We start from the raw sequence: 22,700 nt of genomic DNA, 5'->3' as shown, positions 1-22,700 counted from the left end.
GGGGGGGGGGGGGGGAGACAGGTCACATTTAGGTGGAAACCAATCCAGATCTCAGCTGATTTGTCAACCCCAGGTCTTAGAATAACATATACCAAACTCTGAAAGAAAATAGATGCCAGCCAAGAATATCATACCCAGCAAAATTAAGCTTCAGAATTGACAATGAAATAAAAACTCTCCATGGTAAACTGAAGTTAAAAGAATTTACTAGAAAGTCTGCACTACAAAACACACTCAGCAAAATATTTCATGAAAAATAAAGTTGAAAACCAGCAAAGGGAGGAACTACACTAGAAGAATTGTCAATCAAAGGAGAAACTAGTTCAAATTAGAAACCAGAAATAAACCAAAATGACAAGGAATAGAATAATATTGAATATAGATGGCCTAAACTCATCAATCAAAAGACTTAGACTGGCAGACTGGAATAAAAAACAAGCCAATGATGTGCTGTTTCCAAGAGATTTACCTCACAGGCAAAGAAATCCACAGATAAAAGTAAAAGGATGGGGAAAAAACATATCATTCACATAGATCCTGTAAACAAGCAAGGGTTTCTATCCTTGTATCAGATAAAGTGGACTTTCAAGCCAAAGTTAATCAGAAGGGACAAAGAGGGTTATTTCATACTGCTCAAGGGAATTATACATCAACAAGACATAAAAATCATAAAGAAGTTATAGAACTAAAAAAAAACACTATAATTTAGAACTAATCAACAAATATAGAATACTTCATCCATTATTGAATGAATATACTTTCTTCTCAGCAGCACACAGATTCTTTTCTTCTCAAGACATAAAGCAACTCTTAGCAAACAAAAAAAAAGAGAGAGAGAGAGAGAGAGATAATACCTTGCATTCTGTCAGATCATAATGGAATGAAATTAGAAATCAAATGATAAAATAAAAATAGAAGCTACTCTGATACTTGGAAATTAAATAACACACCACTGAAGGAACAATGGATAGCAGAGGAAATCAAGGATGAAATTTAAAAAATAATTAGAAGTAAATGAGAAGAGTAACACAACATAATAAAATCTCGGAACACAGTGAAGGCGTTTCTAAGAAGAAAAGTTCACTGCATTGAGCTCATTCATTAAAAGAATAGAAATCACCAAATAACCTAACATTATATCTCAAAGCCCTAGAAAAAGAACAAATGAATACCAAAAGCAGTAAAAGACAAGAAATAATTAAAATCAGAGCCAAAATCAATGAAATTGAGATAACAACAAGAAACACAATTCAAAAAAAAAATAAATCAATGAAACAAAAAGTTAGTTCTTTGAAAAAAATAAATAACATTTGAATCAAAAGTATGATATGTTAAGATCATTGTAATGTTTTGAGCAACTAATAAAAAAATTAAAATAAATAAATAAATAAATACAATTCATAAACCCCTTAGCCAACCTAACCAAGAAAAAGAAGAGGAAAAAACACTAAAATTCATTATGAAAAAGGAAATATCACCATGGATATTACTTAAATACAGAAGACAATCAGCAACTATTTTGTAAATTTATACTGTAATAAAATAGAAAATCTTAAGGACATCGTAAATGTCCAGAGACATGACCTATCTCAGAATTTATACCAATCTTCCTCAAAGTAGTCCATGAAATAGAAAAGGAGGGAACCCTTCCAAACTCATTCTGTGAAGCTAGTATCACACACTGATACCAAAACCAGACAAAGAAACATTAAGAAAAGACAACTTCAGACCAATGTCCCTGATAAACATATATGCAATAATTCTTAATAAAATACTGGCAAAACACATACAAAAACATATTAAAAAGATAGTGCGTTACGGTCAAGTGGGGTTCATCCCAGGGATGAAACGTTGGTTCAAGATATGGAAATCAATATATGTCATTCACCACATCAATAGACTTAAAGACAAGAATCACATGATTAACTCAACAGATGAAAAAAAAAAAAAAAAAGCATTTGACAAAATACAACATCCATTCGTGTTCAAAACACTAGAAAAACTAGGGATAGTAGAAACATACCTCAATATTGTAAAAGCTATATATGTTACCCAAGGCCAAAATCATTCTAAATGGAGAAAAACTGAAAGCATTCCTTTTAAAAACTGGAAAAAGACAGGGATACCCTCTTTTATTACTTCTATTCAACAGAGTCCTTAAAACTCCAGCCAGAACAATTAAGCAAAAGAAAGAAGTTAAAAGGATATGACAAGGAAAAGAGGAACTCAACTATCCCCCTACTTTTTTGCAGGGGATACCAGGGATTAAACTAAGGGACACACAACCACTGAGCCACATCCTACCCACCCCCCGCTCTTTTTGTATTTTATTTAGAGATAGGGTCTCACTGAGTTGCTTAGCACCTCACTGTTGCTGAGGTTGGCTTTGAGTTGTTTAGCACTTCACTGTTGCTGAGGCTGGCTTTGAACCCCCAATCCTCCTGCCTCAGCCTCCTAAGCCACTGGGATTATAGGCGTGCACCACTGCACTCACAGACACAATTCTATATTTAAAAGACCCAAAAAACTCCACCAGAAAACTTCTAGAACTCATGAACAAATTCGGCAAAGTAGGAGAACATAAAATTAACACCCATAAATCAATTGCATTCTTATGCACCAATGATGAATCAGCTGACAGAGAAATTAGAAAAACTATCACATTCACAAAATTCTCAGAAACAAAATAAAATACTTGGGAATCAATCTAACAAAAGAGCTAAAAGACCTCAACAAATGAAAACTAAGAACAATCAAGAAAGAAAGAAACTGAAAAAGGCCTAAGAAGATGGAAAGATCTCCCAGATAGGCAGAATTAATATCATCAAAATTGCCATACTACCAAAAGTGCTATACAGATTTAATGCAATTCTTATCAAGTTTCCAATGATGTTCTTAAGAGAAACAGAAAAAGACAATTCCAAAACCCAAGTGTGAATGTTCTCTCTGATATGTGGATGCTAACACACAATAAATGGGGTGGGGATAGAAGTTCATTGGATTAGACAAAGGGGAATGGAGGGAGGATGGGGATAGGAAAGACAGTACAATGAATCAGACATAACCTTCCTATGTTAATATATGAATACACATATACATGATAACTCCACATGTACAACCACAAGAATGAGATCCTAATTAGAATAAGGTATATTCCATGTGTGTATAATATGTCAAAATACACTCCACTGTCATGTATATCTAAAAAGACAAATTTTTTAAAAAACAAAGAATGCTGAAATCATCTAATGAAGATACAGCCTAGTGCTGCCTCCTAAGGTTAGGTCATGTGGTGTCCCACTGTATGCTCAGAACCAGTGAATAATATATGATAGTGTTTCTCCTATAGCCATAGTGCATGGGCTTGGGAATCAAGGGACAAAAGCAGAATTAGTTTCATATCTCCTCCCCCTCATCACACCTAATGATCAACTTGCAATTTTTTCCCCATCACTGCAACTCTGGTTCTGCTGGTTTAATAGTCTCAGTACCCAAGCAAGAACGATTTCACCAGGGGCTCAACAATGCCTCCAATGATTTGGAAGCTTAAACTGCAGCCTAGCAATTCTGAGCTCCTCATGACACTGAACAGACAGAAAAAAGGGAGGTTATGAAATTGGTTGGGGTAATGAATCTTGATCATCAAGAGTAAGCAGGATTGCTGCCACAGAGTGAGAAACAAGAAGTATGTGTCTGGAACCTGGAACATCTCTTGGTTTTGCCACATCTAGTGATTGGTAAAAGATAATGGAAGAGAGAAATAATTCCATATGGGCAGGATCACCAGGAACTCAGATCCCCCAGAACTGAAGGCCTTGGTGCCACACTCAGATAAAACCTACCGTCAGCTGAGAGCTGGTTGAGGACAAGAATGTGGAGTGTGCAGTGGAGAAAGGAGTTCGAGACCAATAGCAAAAGCAAAGACTAAAGTGTCTACTCATGTTTGTTTCTTGTTTTGATACATACATATTTATGTTTTTAACTAAATTCTTTCTCTCCTTTTCTCCTAATATTTTATCAAAATAAGTTGGTTGCTCACTAGTTATAGAGTACCAAAGGGAACATTCACAAAGAAAATAAGCTCACCCATATAGCCTAGACTTGGAGTCAGAAATTATAAATTCCATAATTGTTTTCTTCCCCCTTTCTGGCAGAGGGAGGGTATGTTTTTCACTTTTAATAAAAAGAAAGAAAAGAAAACTGCAATATGTCAGGAGGGAGTATTTTGTTGCTGTTGCCACTGTTATTACAAATTCAAGTCTGGAAGAAATGTGTTTATTTGTAGAGGTTAGGCAGTCAAGCTTGCCTGCCTAGAATTTTCTGAACATGTTTCCTAGGTTCAGGAAATTGCTCACCTTGGCAGTGATAAGAACTGGGTAAGGACCATAAACTCACTTTCTCAGCCCTCTTTGCAGCAACAACACAGATGCGTCACTGTGGCCTTTGTTCGTGGGCCCTCAGTTCTTGAGAATGACATGCCAGAGGTATAACATAGAAGGTGCTGGCATAAACCCTGAAACTAAATTATCTAGATGTTTAACCTTCAAATTCCTTCTGCTTCAAACTAGATGTGTGATCCTGGGCATGTTACTTAGCTTTTCAGAACATCAATTTTTCCTTCTATAACTCTACTTAATTAAAAGGATATCATATTAAATAAATTAATGTGCATAAATAATTTAGAGTTCTGAAATCCAATACATTAGCTGTTAGATATGTGTGATCATTTAAATCTGAATCCATTAAGTAATATGAAAAATGAAGTTCCTCAGTTGTATGTTCAAATGCTTGATAGCCCCAGGTGGTAGTGCTGACCATTCTGGATGATGTGGCAAATGGACATCTCCAGCACTGTAGAAAGTTCTACGGGAAATGTTGACTGAGAGAGTACTTCCTGGCACTCACTAAGCATGCAAATGATAACTACTGCTGTTGCTACCATGGTTCTATGGTCACATTTTTATTATCATAAGAGCAAGCTTGAGGTGCAAAATCTTGAGGTGCACCAGCTCAAAATATGGTGGAGGAGATAGACAAATAAAAAGTAATTACAGGGGTGGGATTGTGGCTCAGCGTTAGAACACTCACCTAGCATGTGCGAGGCACTGGGTTCGATTCTCAGCAGCACATAAAATAAATAAATAAAATAAAGGTATTGTGTCCAACTACAAAAAAAATATTTTAAAAAAGTAATTACAACATGGTCTTATAAGAATTAGCAGCAGTATCCCTAGCACCAGTTGCACGCATAGGTCTGTTGAATCGCTAAGAACATGACTAACTTCTACCCTAGACTTCACCAACTATTTCCAGAGAGCTAGGGGCCACACACTGCTCTAGATTCTGGGGCTACAATAGAGACCAAGTGCTTGCTCTTGTGGAGTTTGCATTCTGGTTAAGTAAATAATAATAAGAAAATGCAGAATAAGAAGAAAATATATAATTAGCCTGAGAATAAGTACCAGAGAACAGTTAAGGAGGATGGAAAGGGGTGAGCTCTTTCATGATGGAGAGTCGAAGAAGGACTCCCTAAAAAGATGACCTCTGAACAGAGACCTGAAGAAAACAGCAGGGGGGCCCATAGAGCTGGAACCAGAGTGAAAACAGAGGAAAAGTGATAGATGAGGTCAGAATGTACATTGGGACAGATGATGGTGCCCTTTTTAGCCTTTATTCTTAGAGAGAAGAGAAGGTTTTAAGCAGAGGAGTGAGAAGATCTGACTTTCTTTTTAAAAAGATTCCTCTGCCTGTTAAGATGGGAACAGATTTTAAGGGAGGAGAGGCAGAAATAGGAGACTAGTCAGGGGGCTGCCGTAGTCATCTAGGCAGAAGTGTCAATATCCTGAATTTGGCTGAGAGCAGAAGAAACAGCAAGAAGTGGTCAGATTCTAAACATAATATGGAGGCAGAAATAACAGGGTTAGCTGAAGGACAGAATATGAGCTGTGAAACAATTAAGGAACTTAGAATGACTCTGGTTTGGGGCCTGTTAAATTGATAAGGAAGTCTAGAAAAATAGCTGGTTTGGGAGGGGCAAACAAACAAAGTTTGGTTTTAGAAGGCTACAGGCATAATACCTGTGGGAATGAAATGAAGTAGAACTGAAAAGAAGACAGCTCTACATCTGAGAGGGGGTTTTGGGGAAAGGTCCAGCTTACAGCTTCGGACGCTAAAAAATGCTTATGCACATAGTGTTGTAAGGAGGCAGAAGCAATCCACATGGCAGGGACAGCAGATGATGTCAGGGGGGGACTGTTGAGAGGAGCTCAACTCAAACACCAAGGCTGAGTAGGAGTTGGCTATCTGAAAGTGCAAGAGCACTCCAAAGAGACAAAAGAACGGTAGGAAATGAGACTACATTTTTAAAACCACATAAAGAAGTTTGCAATTACCCCTAAGGAAAAAACAATAGCTGAAGAAGGCAAAGCTGTGGAAAAGGCAGGCAAAATAATCAATTTTCAATGTAGAAAGATCACTTGGGTTACTAGCGGAAAGCATAATAGAAAAGAGCAAACTTACTCTGGGAGGGTGTGAAAATGGGGATGGAGGTAGAGGAATGAATTTGACACCCAATAAAATTTGGAAATGGAATATGAGATATGAGGAGTCTTGGAAGACTAGCAAGGACCACCAGGTCTCTCTTGTGAGAAACCAAAGACATTGCCATTTCCTAAGTTACAGAATCCCAGGAGAACATTAAGAGGAAAATTTCAATATCAGATGCTGACTTAAGGAGCCTACAGCACATTTAAGTGGAGAATGTCAAATTCATCATTGACTTCATGTATGTGTTACTGGATGAGAATCTGGAATGGAAAAAAGGATTTGGGACTCAGTGGCATAAAGACAGTAATTTAAGTTAAAAGCACACATGTTACCTTTCAGGAAGAGTGTGTACTGCAAGAGAAAAGAAAGACAAAGAGCAAGTAGGAAAACAACGATTTAATGAGTAGAAAGATAAAGCAAGGCCCATCAAAGAGGGTATGGAGGAGAGACCAGAAGCCCAAAGGAAAAACAGATGTGTGCTGTCCTAAAAGGTAAGGGGAGGCAATCCAGGAAGAAGGAGTATTTATCAACAGCAGGAGGTCCAGGAGGAGAGCTCCTGAGCAGTATCCTCTGGATTTATTACTAGGTTTGTAACCTGGGTGGTTCACTAAACTGCTAGCCTAACCTCATCAGGGACCTACACACTCCACACTCGGAGGGTGAGGAGAAATGGCAGTGTGTGCACAGCACTTGGAACGACACATGGGGCACTCCAAAACACGCCACCTGCTATTACCATGTATCAAATGTGTGCCAGACAAGCAGGATGCAGTGACAAGGAGAACAAGGTTGAAAGCATGGGACCACAGGAATTGAGGCTGTCAAAGGCCAAATGTTTGTGTACCCTCAAATGTATGCTGACACCCTACTCCCCAAGATGACAGTGTCAAGAGGTGGGAACTTTGGGAGATCCTGAGGACAGGAGGGAAGAGTGCATATGAATGGGACTTTGCACCCTTATAGAAAGAGCCCACAGAAACTGGTTTGCCCCTCTGTCTTGTGAGGACGTAGTCAGAAAAGAGTGGGTCCCAATGAACACAGAACCTGCCAGCATCTTCACCTTAACCTTCTAGCCTCCAAAACTTGGGAAATCAGTATCTATAGCTTACAGTATTCTGTTATGGCACCCCAAATGGATTAAGTCAAACAGGCACTTTGAAAAAGAGCAACTATGAGAAAATAATCAGTCCTTTCCCTTTTCTTCACTCTCCTCTCAATGTTTCCTCTCTCTTTCCTTCTAAGTACAGCTTAAAATGCAGGAATCCCCAAGAACCTGTCACCGGGCCTCATTTAAGTTACTCCAGTCTTTCCACGAGAACTGCCACTCACCACGATCATCATGAGCTTGTAATACAGATGTTATGACATTCTTAAGAAGAGACAGCTTAAATCCAGGAGTAAGCCATAAATAAATGAAACATGTTGCAAAGAAGTTAAATTTACAATTAATGACTTCAAAAATTCTTGTAGCAAGTTTTAAAATGATAAGTCAGGTAATGTTTATCAAATGAAATATTCTAACTACACGATCAAGGAGACCTTTGAACAACCAACCTGACTTTCAGCTTAGTTTCGACACAGAAAAGTCTCCAGATGGTATCCAACACACACTTCCCCGTCGAGAGTTCAAGTTCCATCTACCTTTTCTTGCTCTCACTCCTCAGCCATAGAAGCATGTGGACCTGAAAACTACTTGTAAGAAATACTGTATTTCCCAAAATAAAATAAAAAATACTAATGTAAGAAATATTATATTTAGCAAAATAAAATAAAAAATACTTTGTTAAAAGGGAAATAAAATAATTCCACTAACTTTATATATATATATTAGTCTGAACCATTCCCATCCCTTTGGTATAATTTTTTCCATAGCCCTGTCATTTTGGGATGGCTATTGCCATTCTTTTCCATGTTTCTTTCAATACACAAAGCTTGTGTCATATTCCCTTCCCTACCTGCTTATTCTATAATACATCAAATTCAAATTCTCAGTAATCAGTCCTAACTATGGAGGACATCAACTTTCCTATGGACACTTAGATAAGCCTCTCCTTACCACATAACTCAGCACTGAAGCTTTCATGGTGATGAAAAGCCATTTTGCACTGGAATCTAAGCAACAAAACACTGAAAGTATAGTGAGAAAAACACCTTGCTCCAGACTTTGTGTGCAAATATGTGTGGAGGGGCAAGGAGTAGGCAAGACAAAGAAGTGACCTGGGAGGAGAACAGAGCAGTGCTGTTTCATGGCAGCTCTTTCTGGGCACTCTGGCTAAGGAAATCCAGCCTTCTACACCTGAGACTGCTAGAGAATATTCCAGCCACACAGTGGCTGAGAAAAAGGCTGTTCTCTTCCATGCTCCATGTCTTCCCTGGGTCCTCCAGGCATTTCCATGAATCAGAAGACCTTAATAATCACCATTTCTAGTAGAACTAACTCACCATTTCTAGTAGAACTTAAAAGGGATATCTTAATTGTTTTCCTCTTTCTGTTCTTGATAAGGATCCATCAGAAAACCTATATGGAATGACTATAGTAATTGAAAAGATAGGCAAAATGTCTATTTGGGGGATATAATGTTTTTTCTTTCAATCCATAAATTAACTTTTAAAGTGCCATATGGTTTCTAATAAATAGTTCAGTCTGATTTCAAATCCCTTTCTTTACACTATACCACATCTCTACATCACAGAAAGGAGGACAACCCAAGGATATGAGGCTGGATCTTTCCCCTCAGCTTTCACATCTTACCAACACAATAAAGACTATGGAATTATCTAGCAGTTTATTAATGCTCCTTATCCTTTACCTACTCTATTTATTTCAGTATAGCAACCTATCAAATTCTCTATTATTGCTTCCTCCTTAAAGAATATTGTGTCCTGTTACTTGAAATTACTTCCCACCAGCAGATGTGTCTACCTTTTGGCTTCTAATTCTCCTCCTAGAATTTGAAAATTAACCTAATCAAAAAGCTCCGATATAATGAGAAAATTTAAGTGTAGGTGCTTCATTGTCTATAGAGCACTTTTTAGATAATGTCAAAATGAGAGAAATTAAATATTTCTGAACCAAATACCTAATAGCTGCTGAGCTGAGACTACAGGGTGGCCTCACCAGGCTTAGAAACAGATTATACTACAGTTTTATGTCCCTATTCTGAAAATCTGAAATTCAAAGTGCTTCAAAGTCCAAAAGGTTTTGAGAGTTTACATTTGCCACAAGTAGAAAATTCTATACCTGACATACAAGGAGTCACAATCAAAATGCAGGCATACTAAAAATATTTTATAAGGTTACCTCCAGGCCATGTGCATAAGGTACATGTGAAATATAAATGAATGCTGTGTCTAGACTTGGGTCCCCATCCCTGATATATCTCACTGTGATTATACAAATATTACAAACTCCAAAATATTTCAAAATCTAAAACAATTTTGGTACCAATTATTCTAGATAAAGGATACACAACCTGTATATCATAATGCACTATAAAATAATTTCATTAAACTACTACATTTCCAGATTTGGTGGCTACCCAGTAAACTGGGCTCTATTGGCTGTAACCCATTTTCCATGATTTCTCTGTACATTTTACTTCAGAAGTGCTCAAGGAAACAAGTCAATAAAAATGCCATCTTACATTAGACCAATATTAAAAAATTTTTAAACCACCTTTTAAGTCCTGTTTCCAATTTATTTTGAAGAGTAAAAGCAGCAATTCATATTTTCTAAATGCCTACTAGATGAAGCCTCACTTCTTTTGAAGCATGAAGCATTTTGTCTACATTACCTCATTCAACCCTTGCAACTGTCCTATAAAGTATTATTATCCTCTTTTTGCAGATAAGGAAACTGAAGGTTTATAAGAACAGGTCACTAATTCCACAGATACCGCACAATTTTTTCTACTGTCAGCAAAATGCTTTTCACATGTTCCATATAAATATCACACACGAACCACATCACTGTCTTCTTTTAGGGAAAAACTTCTTTTACTGTTTCTAAACTTGATCATAAACAAGAAGAAAATAATTATTTATGGGTTGGGAGTGTGGTTCAGTGAGAAAATGCTTGGGTTCAGTCCCCAGCACCAGAAGAAAAAAAAAAATTTCAACCTGAGTTATGTAAATGCAACTTAGTACACTGCCCAGCATATAGTAAACACTAGAGAAACATTAGCTATGCTTATTTTTATTGTGGAAAGCACTGGATATCTTAGTAAATATAAAGAATCTCATTAAAACTAAAAAAAAAAAAAAACTTATTTCATTTTTAATCCCTAAAATCCCTTCATATTCACCCACTGCCAACTTTAGAGTCTACCACAAAACTTTAGAAGGGTCAAAGATATGGGATCTTCTAAAGCTTTTCTTCTTTTTAATATAAAAGTTAATTATAATGGTATTATTTTCCTATAGCAGTTCTTTAATACTAACAGAATTCCACACCTTGGCAGGTGTGGGGAGTCACATTTTGTTTAAATAGAATTTCTCACACCTTTACTTTGGGAAATATATAATAAGATAAGATATGATGCTCAGAGTCAATAATAACTACCTTTCCTTTGTAAGGTTACTGTGCTCATTAAAAAGGGAACCAGAAAGGGTTTCTCATCTCTTTGCTGGGCAAAGATGATTGGTTTTAGACTCTTGGTCACATGGTGAAAGGACTGAAGTATTAACTGGTATTTACAAATCTGACTTAAGCAAACCCTTGGCAAATATTAAATAAGCAGGGAAAGCACAGGAGAAGTGAATTCACTCTCTTACCTTGACCTTGGCTAAGTACTCTAAAACACTTTAAATGAACACCAAACTGATACTCATACTACAAATGGGCTTTGTTTCAAGTTTACAGAAATTGGATCACAATAACTCCTTATAATGGGCCAGTCCAGAAACTTAGCCACTGAATGTTCATGTCTGTAGAAAATTGCATTCCATGATTCAATTCAGAAATTCAAACACTGAGAATAATCTTTTCTCTTTCCAGCTCCAAGAGCTAATAGGAACTCCTTTCCGACCCTCTTTGAAAGAACCAAAAAGTCTCCTTCACTCTAGTTTTGTGACCATTCACATCACATACAAGATGCCAGAAGTGAACAATTAGTAAGCAATAACCACCTTTTTTTTTTTAAAGTCAAAACAGATTCCAGCTATAATTGCTCAAGGAGTCATGTAGGACAAATATTATTATTACTTCATTTTAGAAATGAGGAAGATGAAGTACAGAAGTTCCGTGACTTGTCCAAGGTTACAGTCTGGCAGAACTAGGATTAATTTAAAGCCATATATTATTTCCCAGCCCAACATTTATCAATCAAATACCAACTGCCTAGAAAAGACTTTACATTTAGATTATATCTGGCTTTGTGAGTTTTCATTAATTTCATTCTCTATTGGTGCCTGATGAGTTAACCGCTAAAACCATCAGATCAGAAATTATACTGTTTTAATTAAATCATTGTTTTCTCCCTGTTATATATAGATGTTAAACTTTTAAGTGTTTCATAATGAAGTGACTCCATGACTAAGCAAGCCTGATCTACATTAGTCACTTGTTGAACTGTTCCCTGAGATTCACACGAAACTCTTAGAGGGTGGGGGAGTACAGAAATAAGGCTTTACAAAAAAGATGACTAAAATAAGGACAAAAAGTGAATGTGAATCTTGCACATTTTTTCTTTCCAGTTTAAACTGAGTTAGGAAAATAAATGTGAGCCATTTGTTCCAAGTCCAAGTGATTTAGAAGAAAATAGTTCACTAACATAAATCAGCAATGTGGTGGACATTTCTGTGGCAAGAGGAAGAAGTTAAAAGTTAACAGGACAGAACAGTAAGGCCTTGCCTTTATACAGCACTTTTACCTCTGCAGTACTTTCCACATACGTTATCTCATTTTGTAATCAAGATATCACTCTAAGATGGGTAGGGGCAGACATTACTAAGCTGATTTTGCAAACCAGCATAAAGAGTCTAAGAAATTTGCTGAAAGTCACACAGCTGTGCAGTGGACAGGTCTAGAAGAAAACTCAAAAGTTAAATTGAACATTAACACCAAACAACTTACTACTGTAACAGGATCATATAAGACCATATATTACAAAGGCAAAGCACTTTTATTCCATATTCTGGTTGAGTAATTCCATTAGTGTTATAAAAAATGTGGTATCACATATTCTAATTTCACCTACATTATTTATAGGTGCCTTAAGCAGTATCTTGAGAATTTGTTCTAAGAAAATACTGAGCAGATGATATTTTTGATGAGTCTTTTAAAACTTGGTTTAACTACACCTTACATGTCAGATTAAATTTCTGATTTTGCAAGAGGAACATTCTATGAGCGCATCCAGGACTTCGTCCACTAATGTGTTCCCATTTAGTGTTTTATGGGACACTTGGGCTTCTGTTTCAAGTCAGAGGCTAAAATAAACTTCAGTTGACAGAGGATAACCTAATGAGTTTAGGGCTTGCTTCTCGATACCAACAGCATTCCAAGAAACACACAGTGCTGAGGCAACTGGGAGGCAGGCATGGAAGATGTGAGGCCCTGCAGGTGTCAGCCACGGGGAGGTAAAAGCAAGCAAGTCAGAATGCCTGAAAATCTGGTGCAATCATATTCAACTATTTCTGGTTACTGCTTTCAATGTTAAGTAATGCTGACTTAACCTTTCCAAAAATCACTTTCTATTAGAAGATAAGTATATGATTATTTTAAGATAAAATAAAGGACAAAAGATAAGCAAATTAAAAACTATTTTACCCCTGAAAGAAATGAAATTTAAAAAGCTCCAGTGGTTAAGGAATCAGGATGGGATAGAACAAAAGAATGAAAGTGCGGCTATTGCCAGGAGCTTCGTGCTGTGAAAGACACAGACAGAGGCGCCCTCTCGGTTTTCCCAATGACAGCTCACTGGGCATTATTAGCTCCACTTCAGAAGAAAAAAGCTTTTCCTTACCAGGACCACTGCCAATGTACAAGGGGACTCAGAAAAATAAAACCCATTCATGTGCTCTCCATTTATATGCTTCCTTCTCTTGACTGACATGGATATGACACCTCAGGAGAATAAATCCAACATGTTTTTCTCTCATAATATTTTTCAAATCTGTTATTAATAAAGTAAACAAAAAATATTTAAAGATGTAAGCAGGATAGTTCAAAATGTAATTATGAGAGAAATTTTAAAGTTACATTTTCACAAAGTTTTCACTTAAAATATGTAAGAAAACAAAGAATTATTTCTGAATCAGCACTTACGAGTTTTTAGTTGTCTGGTTCTCAAACCAGTATATGGTAAAGGGCACAATCTCTTTTTCATTGTTATAGACATAAAAAAGAATTATCATCAAGGAACTTCAAATTCAACTGGCCCGATGCCACACCACTCACTGGCTTCTGCACCAACTTGGGCCCCTGATTCCTCCAGTCTGAGGACTAGACACTGACTAGAGAACCAAGTTCCACTCCTTTCCACCCCTCTACCTGAAATTAGCAGAGAAATCCCTTTCAAGGAAAGGGACCTTTCCTTAACTGGGGAAGGAACACAGCCCTGGACTCCCCCAGTGGGTCCTATAGCCAACTCTACTCTCCAATGTGAACCCAGAGAATCCCTCTGTGATACTATTTGAAGGTCAAGGTACATGTTCTCCTCTACAGAACTTCCCAAACAACCTTACTAATTAGCATGACAGACTCTTCCAGGTGCTTTCATGGCATCACTTTTCATTCCCTCAGAGTTCTGTCATCCTTATATTCAGAAGAAACTCAGGTTCAGAGTTAAAGTGCACAAGAGCCAGGAACTGAGCAACAACTCTTTGTCCTTACTCTGAATTTCTGAGGTGTGTTTTAGTTGTTTCTATTTATTTCACTGTTAAAATTAAAACAATGGGCTGTTTTGTACATGTATGTCAAGAGACTTTTGTATTTCTACTGGAGGAAGGATACTATTGGCACTAACTGAAAAATTTCTGAGATTTATAACCAACTGCTTTCAACTTCACACTGTGAAAATGCATTAATCTTAGAGTGAACCTTAATGTCTGATGATTCATTCCCCAATTCAATCTATTCACCCACCTCCCTTCTGTAGTTGTCCATTCAATATCACTGCCAGATAGTGGGGGAAAGCCCAGATTGCAAGCTTTTCAATACTTATCAATTATGGTAAAAAGTTGATATTGAAAGGAAGTTAAAGAAGTTCTAATAAGGGTTCAATGCTATATGAAGATTATGTTCAATGTTAGCAAAACCAGGAGTTTGCTGTATTAAAGAACATGCATGCCAGTTATTCCAGTGGTTAGCCAGGCTGGGCCTGCCTGAGGTCCGTGAGGCCGAGGTATTCACTATGCACACCCAGTGCTTACCTGCAGCTTGGTGGTGAGCCTGGCACCCAGTGCTTACCTGCAGCTTGGTGGTGAGCCTGGTTTTCAAAGGTCTGTCTGCTTTTCCTACCCTTCTGCCATTCACTAAGCCCCTTCTCTCTTCCCTCTACAGCTTCTCTGTAAGAACTGGCTGCTTCCCCACCCTCTGGCCTACTCTGTAACCCCCTTCCCTTCCTTCTCTCCTCTCTCCACTCCACAGAGGGGTCTTGTTTGCCTCAAACAGAGGCTCTGACAGCCAAGCAGTCACTGCATGTTCTTTACTTTCCTTCTCACTGTTGGAATAAGACGTTTTTCCGGTCTGGCCCTTTCATGACCTTCTACATAGAAACATCTCTAAGGCCTGGTTTGGGCAGGAGTTCCAGGCAGGAGTTCAGTGCACACACCCCTCCCCTCATGCCATACACAAACCAATTCCTGGATGCTACAAAATGCTGGATCTAGCACTGAGCCTTCTTTGTAAAATTAGGGGGCTGCAACTTTCATACAGCAACACTGAACAAAGTGGGTTCTGCAGATCAGTCCCCTTAGCCCAGAAGGTTTTCTAGTTAACCAAGTTTAGGAAATTTCTGAATATCTTCTTTCTTTGGAGAACCCCACTTCATGAAAGCCTATTAAAGGTGTTAGAGTCTTTAAGGAAATTCTTTTTATCAAGCATTCTTCAAAATAATTTGCCCACAAAAATCTTATTCTCCTATTATACTTATTCCTGATCAACTAGAATCATGGAATAGAAAATGCTGCACTAGAGGCACTTTAAGGACTACTGAAGTGAAATGTTTTCTAAATTCTGATTAAAATTCAATTCAATGCTTAATATCTCAAAAACAGATGGATTTCTACAAACTGAATGAAAATCAGTCTCAATTTAGGACAGAATTCTCACCTACTGGCATTCATCTTACCTCAGAGCTTTTACATCCTAGACTTTTTCCTACAGAGATAACTCAATTAGTGAAATGCTATCTCCAGGTGTAACTCTGTATATGAGACAAAATGCTATCAAACACAACTTTGAGGATAACTGTTGAGGAGTTCTAAAGCACTGAAATAGAAATTAATCACCAGTAATCACAGAAACAAATACATTCCAGGGCCAAGGGGCTGAAGGGTGAATACCTAAAGTTGGTTTTTTGGTTTTTTTTTTGTTTTTTTTTCCCTATTAATTTCCAGACCTGGGCAATGTTGATACAGATAATAAGGTTCACATATGACATGACTCATTTGAAAAACCATTGATGTGAAAGGCATCAAAAAAATGCACTCTGTTCTGGAGTGCTAAATGTAAATGTCAGGGTGGCAGCAGAGAAGAGGGATGGCCCCCAGGACTTGGCTACTGACTCCCAGAGCTTTTCACCAATTTCTCTCCCCTGTCATGTCACCTCCTTGCTAGTCCACTGACAACAGTAATTTTTTTTTTTGTGCTCAGGAATCTCCTAACCTCCATCTTTATAATCCCAAAACTACTTTCCCCTTCCTCTTTGGCCAGTGATTCACAATGTCTAATAGACCAAGGTACATTTGAATATTCTCTCAGCAGGTGATTATATCTAGGAAATTACATTCTCTGGCCTTAAACTTCCTCTAGATACTAGAAAACACATTATCATCTTTCTAAGTGACAAATTCTCCCCAAATTTGATTTAACTAAAATGATGACTCCCATCTTACAAGATAACCTATAAGACTGCATGTTAAAGTACTAGCTATTAAGATGAGTTTAAAGAAGGTAAATGCAAAGCTTAGCAAGTGATGAAAGATGAAGGGTGAGAGGGCACAGGGAAGTAATATGTCCAAACAGTCAAAACTAGTTGCACAACAAGGCTGAGGTAAACTATACCTTTGACCCACGTTGTACTTTTATTATATCTAAGATTGTCCAGGTTCAATACTTTATATGAAGTATATTTCTACTCTTTTAATTCTCAACACATTAGTTTTAAAAGGCAGATACTATGCTCATCTGAGCCTATGGAATAAAAACCATAGAAGGTACGGGGGCACACCATGAAGAGATTACAAACTCAACAGAGACAAACACAAATGGGCCCGTGGAGCACTTCACTGGTCCAATTAAGATGGGAAATATTCTCTCTCACCAGGCTTCTTGGAAAAACTGTTATAAAGACACTGACTTAAAAAACAAAAACAACTATGTGTCTGCAATCTGATTTAAATGCTCTAAAATCTTACATAATCTATAAGATACAAGAAGCAGAGAAGAGGGTTTTGAGGAGGGTGAAAAAAACATATATGCCCTAGGCTTTCCAATAACAGGCTGGAGCAGCACATGCTAAAAGAACAATGCATAGGTAAAGTCATTTAAGTTTAAAATTTGTTTGATTTAAAAATTTTAAATTAAGGATCATGAAAAAAATGTGCCATGGCATAATGTGAATATCAAGCTTTATTTTTTTTATAAACCCTTGAACTATATCACATTAAAAATACAAGAGGATGTACATCTTATCATTGGTAATAATTTGTGACACTAATCTGAACCCATTAGGCCATTTCTCATTTAACTTCATGGTTCCAATCCTTTTTTACTATCATAATTAAGATTATAGAAAACTGCAAGGACTACCTCTGTAACAGTTATTGGACTTTTTTTTTTTTCTTTTTAAGCATTTCTTATTTTAAAAAATAAGACAGATCTGAGGATTTCTTGAACTAAACTGGCACCCATCCTCCATGCCTACCCTCAGGAATCTGAAGGCCACATGATAATCTACAGGTTTAGTTGCAAACATTCATAGACAAAAAAATCAGAAACAATTAGGACTACTGATGGATATACTCAATACTTACTAAAATATCTCATTTCAGAAAGAATAATCCCTGCTTGAGAAGAGGAATACCAGTAATGAAATTATTCTTAAACCCACCAATGCCATGATTCGTACCAACAGCTACAGCACCTGGCACGTAGTAGTAAGCACTTAAAAATCTGTTAATGAATGAATCATTGACCAATGTTAGGTAGGTTACTCAACTACTCTATTTAATACTTTAACTTTCTGTATATAAAAGTAGGCCTTCCCTGCCCTAATTTTCTCAAATTCAGTCTTTGGGTTGGTCAATGCACTCTGAAACTCAGACATCAAGACAATCAGAAATAAGGTGCTTCCATTTCCTGCAAACGTCATATAAAGAAGTTACACCCACGTAGAGGCTCATTTCATGTTCATCCTAACTATCACTTCCCCAGGAAGGTGCCTCCCAACCACTCCAAGAGATATCACACCCTTAAGTTATTAACTGTCCCTGAATGCCTTATTTTCTCCTTGTAGAACATACAACAACGGTACTTATATAACATCTGTATTGCTCTTTGTTAAATGTTTGGCTCCTATTCTAGGCTTTGGACATCCTGAAGGTGAAGGTTATATGGGTCTTGCTAATGACTTACTTCCTGCACCTAGTAGTGCTTGGCACATAAGTATCTAGTAAATATTTATTCAATAAACATTTGGGAACAAAAAGCCAGCCAATAATGTTCCTTCAATGTACTCAAACAGTTGAAGCTTGGAAAGCTAGGCAATGAACATCACACTGTCAGAAGTCTAATGTCAAGAAAATCACCACTCTCAACAAAAAGCTAAGAAAAATTTTTCCCTACAGTAAGTGACAGAAGTAGTAGTGTCCAGGAGCAGTGGGAAACGCCTGTAATCCTAGCTACTGGGGGGGTGGGGGGTGGGGCTGAAGCAGGAGGATTGCTAGTTCAAAGCCAACTTCAGCAATTTAGCAAGACTTTGTCTCAAAATAAAAAAGAAAAAGGGTTGGGGATGTAGCTCAGTGGTAAAATGCCCCGGGTTCATTTACCAGTACTACAAAACAACAAGTAGGAGGAAGAGGAGGAAGAGGAAGAAGAGATGTATTATAATATCTGTGTACCATTTCTAGCTTTCAAAACACTTTCATTACCTGTTTGGTCTTACAACTGAAAAGTCTCCAAACAGTTCATATAGAACTGTCTCCGATTTGGTTTTTAGAGGTCTGACAGCTAGATAACCAATATATCCAGTTTTTATAAATGTCTTTAGAGGCTATTTGGGGATTTTGTTTTAGTGCTCATTGTATAATATTCCCTTTACAAACAGGTCAGCTGGAAACCAGTCTGAATATTTTTTCATTTTTAAAATTTCAAAGCACTGAAATAAATACCAATTTCAAATTAAACTCACAGGCAGTATAGTATATGGTAGCTCTATTTTCTCAAAAAAAAAAAAAAAAAAAAAAAGGAAGGCAACCTGGGATCCTCTGCTAACTGCCAAAGGGACTTCTCAGGGACTTGGTGGTAAGTTAATCCATATTTCTAAGGTTCCAAAGTCAGCTTCCAAAACCTGTTAGGAGACGAACAATCTTCAAAACTTGGTTGTGACAGTAGAAGAAAAATGCTTGCATAAACAATAAAACAAACACTGATAATTAAAAAAGAAGTTGGATCAGAATTTGGTCAAATGCTACTATAATGGAAGTACTATAGTTCCCAAGTCTGAAAGAGCAGAAGGTTAAATGGGACTCATGTGGACTCCCATTATCTGCTTTCTTTCTTCATTGCTGGACTTTAAAACCATTCTTCATTCTAGAGACCACAAACACCTTATACTGTGACTTTAAGAGCTTAGATTCCTAAAGTCCATATAACATATCAAAGCCAAGAAAAGCACCATGAAATAAAGTGAGCAAAACAAAGCATCTGTTTTTAGAAAGAGTTTGTTCTACCTTTCCAAGGAATTCTGTTTGGAAATCTGTGTTTGCAATAACATAATATCTAATAGCTCCATCAAATTTTATCAATGCCAAAGTAGTTTGATAGACATTATCTAATCTGATTCACATAATAATCTTGTGAAATAGGGAGGCCAAGGATTTTATAGATGAAGAACATGAGGTTCCAAGAAATTAAGTTTCGTGAGTAAGGCTCCTAACTTAGAAAGTAGAAGAACTAAGGCTTGAAGTGTTTCTGATTCCTACACCACTGCTCTTTCTAAAGAAAGATACCACCCTGGGTTCATCTCAAGCTGCTATTCATTCTTGATACCCCATGAAAAGAAGATAGGAATAGCCATAACTTAGAATATGGAGAGTCATATCAAATAAATCCATCAAAATAGTGGTTACATTCCTACTGAGTCCTTAATGGTTTCGGGTCTTAGAGACCTCATAAAATGATGCTTTACTACTCTGGGTCTTGTATTGAGCTCTTATAGATAGGATTTGGTAACAGGAAAGGAAATGAAACATGTTTTCTCCTCTTATGAAAGACAAGGGACCTTCTGAGAAGCATTAGAATCTTTAAATCCATTCCTCCACAGGCTAGAATGAAATAAGGGCTAAAAAGTAGGATAAAACTCAAAAGTACAGTCTTCCCTGTTGAGGAAGGTAAGAGTAATAGGATGAAACCTCAAAATGAAAGAAATGCTGAATGTGGGTGAGGGTGGGGGATTTTTTGAGTCTAACTTTTCTTTTATGAGTGACTCAGTTACTTGATAGGGGAAGAGTTCAATTCTTCTTGCAAAACTACCTTCACTATCAGTGAATCTTAAAGGTTAGTAGAGAAAAAATTGACATTAAGTTCTTTGACTCCCAAGTCTCTCTTTTTTTTTTTTTTTAAATCAAACCAAGATTGAGCCATATAATAGACTTAACTCTACTCTTTGGCAGCAAACAAAATTTATTCTACAAATTTGCCATATTCTTTTAAGTTGGTGGTTTTCAACCTTGGAAACAAAATGAAGTTTCTAAAATATACTAGTGCCCCAATCCGGCTCCAGACCTGTGCAATCAGGTATCTTAGAGTGGGAACTGGCTGATTCTAGAACTTAGCTATAATTAAAAAACCTCTAGTCTTAGTGCTTTGTTATTCATCATCAAAGATGATGTCGACAGAATGTCATTTTATATTTTTCTATGGGAGAAATATTCAGAGAACTAGGACTAAAAGTCACAGTGACCTGAAACATTAGAATTCTACAAGCTGAATGAGTTTATTGCTTTGATATAAACAGATATTATAAAAGTTACTTAAATATCACATTGAATAAATACTAGCCATTCAGGGAAAAAAAAATGTCATATAACCATATAACGCTTACTTCCACCAACATATGTAGTAAACAAAGTTGAAACATTTATCTTGCACTGAACAGTAGCTGATTTTGTTAAATATCTGGGTTTTTTCCATAGTTATAAGTAAGAAAAGGCAAATAAAAAAAAAAACAGAAGTACAAGACACCGTATTACACAGGTATATGAAATCAGTTCAACAGGGAGTTTCCATGGTTCAGAGGACAAAGGGCTTCTCAGAAACATTACTGCAATCATATTGCTCATTTCTTACTCAACACAGTAGTACTAAAAAGGATGTTGCTATGTTCCCACCTTAACTGCCTTATGTGCAGTTCCTGTGACAGCTGGAGTCAACAAAGATAAGTTTGGCTTCTGGAAAAAATGAAATGCCAACCTTCTTTATTTTACACTTGCTCTAAAACTTTTCCATATTATCTGATTATAACAATTTTGCAATAGGTGGTATATTAGCTATAACTAATGAGTAACTAAACCTGGTCTAAATTATATGTCTAAGCAAATATAGCAATAAAAACAAGCTGTTTTAACAAAACGTTTTAAAAGTTAAAAATCTCACATTCAAAGAGGGTTTACATTAAAAAAAAATGCAAGACAATCTAAGTTGAATTTAATATGCTAATTAACCTCCATGGCCTAGCTGGGAAAATAATGTAAGATTCCTATTCTATGAGATTTCCTGGTTAAGAGGAAATTAATAGTTGATACAATAAGGATAAGGAAATATTAAAGGTTAGGAAAGAATTCTTATTTTGTGTTTCTATTTTTAGGTCACAGGAGCTATAATCAAAAACAACAAAGTGAGTGGCATACACTTACATGATTTATTGTAGATTGAACAGCCTTAACATAATGGTTTAGGTCTCGATCCATTATAGCAAATTCAACCATCGCCTTGTCCATACTATATTCGCTACTCACTTCAGCTGAAAAATAAAAGAGATTGCAATTATTAATTTCCACTTAAAATACTATATCTACCTGGAAACAGTTACACCAATATAATCCTTATCAATTTTGGAAAAGTATTACATATTTTTTAAAAACCTTCTCAATATAGGCCTGTTTCATTCAAAATTGTAAGAATAAGAATACACAGAAGAAAACAACTCAAAGGTAGTTTTGGGAGTGGAATGAAAAACAGATTTGTTCTCAGGAGGTCCTTTCCAAGCTTTGCCACTTATCATGATCCTAAATCAAGACACCTCTCTCAGTCTTAGTTCCCTCATCCCTTAAAGCAACCCAATCGTATATCCATCACACAAACCTCACAGTTACAGATCAAATAAGGAAGATTTCCATGCTCCTAACAACGGGCTGGATCATTTGGATTGATTCTATTGGGGGGCGGGGTTCCTTAAAAACAAGAATCCCACAGTAGTAAAAAATAACCAGGGAAAACCAAAAAAGAGAAGTAGGACAACAAGACACCTAAGTCCCAGCAAGCTGGGATCCCTGCTCCTCAGTATGAAGGTAAACCAGAAGCAATCCTGCCCTGTTCTTTGGAACGGCAGGGAGGTTCACCTTGCCCATTAAGCAAAAGAGTAGGGAAGGGAAAAGGGAAGAGGAAAAGAACTTGTTTCTGAAAAACTGTCCACAAGCTAGCCCTCCTGGATTTGCTCGCTGGGATCCCCTAACCTGAGTGGCCCCAGGACCCTATGCTCTGATTCTGG

At 36.9% G+C, this 22,700-nt stretch overlaps 1 protein-coding gene across 7 annotated transcripts in view; it reads right to left on the bottom strand.

The window, feature by feature from the left end:
* The window catches only part of Nsmce2 (NSE2 (MMS21) homolog, SMC5-SMC6 complex SUMO ligase), a 224,494-nt gene that overhangs the window by 153,998 nt on the left and 47,796 nt on the right, over nucleotides 1-22,700 (bottom strand). For all 7 annotated transcript variants that reach the window (XR_007347192.1, XR_007347193.1, XM_015486465.2 and 4 more), the window contains exon 3: nucleotides 21,847-21,953. Coding sequence is in view for 5 of the 7 variants with exons in the window: in XM_015486465.2 (XP_015341951.1) it covers nucleotides 21,847-21,953 (107 nt within the window). In the remaining 2 variants the exon portion in view is untranslated. The remainder of the gene's footprint in view (nucleotides 1-21,846; nucleotides 21,954-22,700) is intronic.

Source organism: Marmota marmota, unplaced genomic scaffold (assembly GCF_001458135.2).
Source record: "Marmota marmota marmota unplaced genomic scaffold, marMar, whole genome shotgun sequence".
In the NCBI taxonomy this organism is placed as follows: Eukaryota; Metazoa; Chordata; class Mammalia; order Rodentia; family Sciuridae; genus Marmota; species Marmota marmota.
This window is presented reverse-complemented; position numbering and strand designations above follow the sequence as displayed.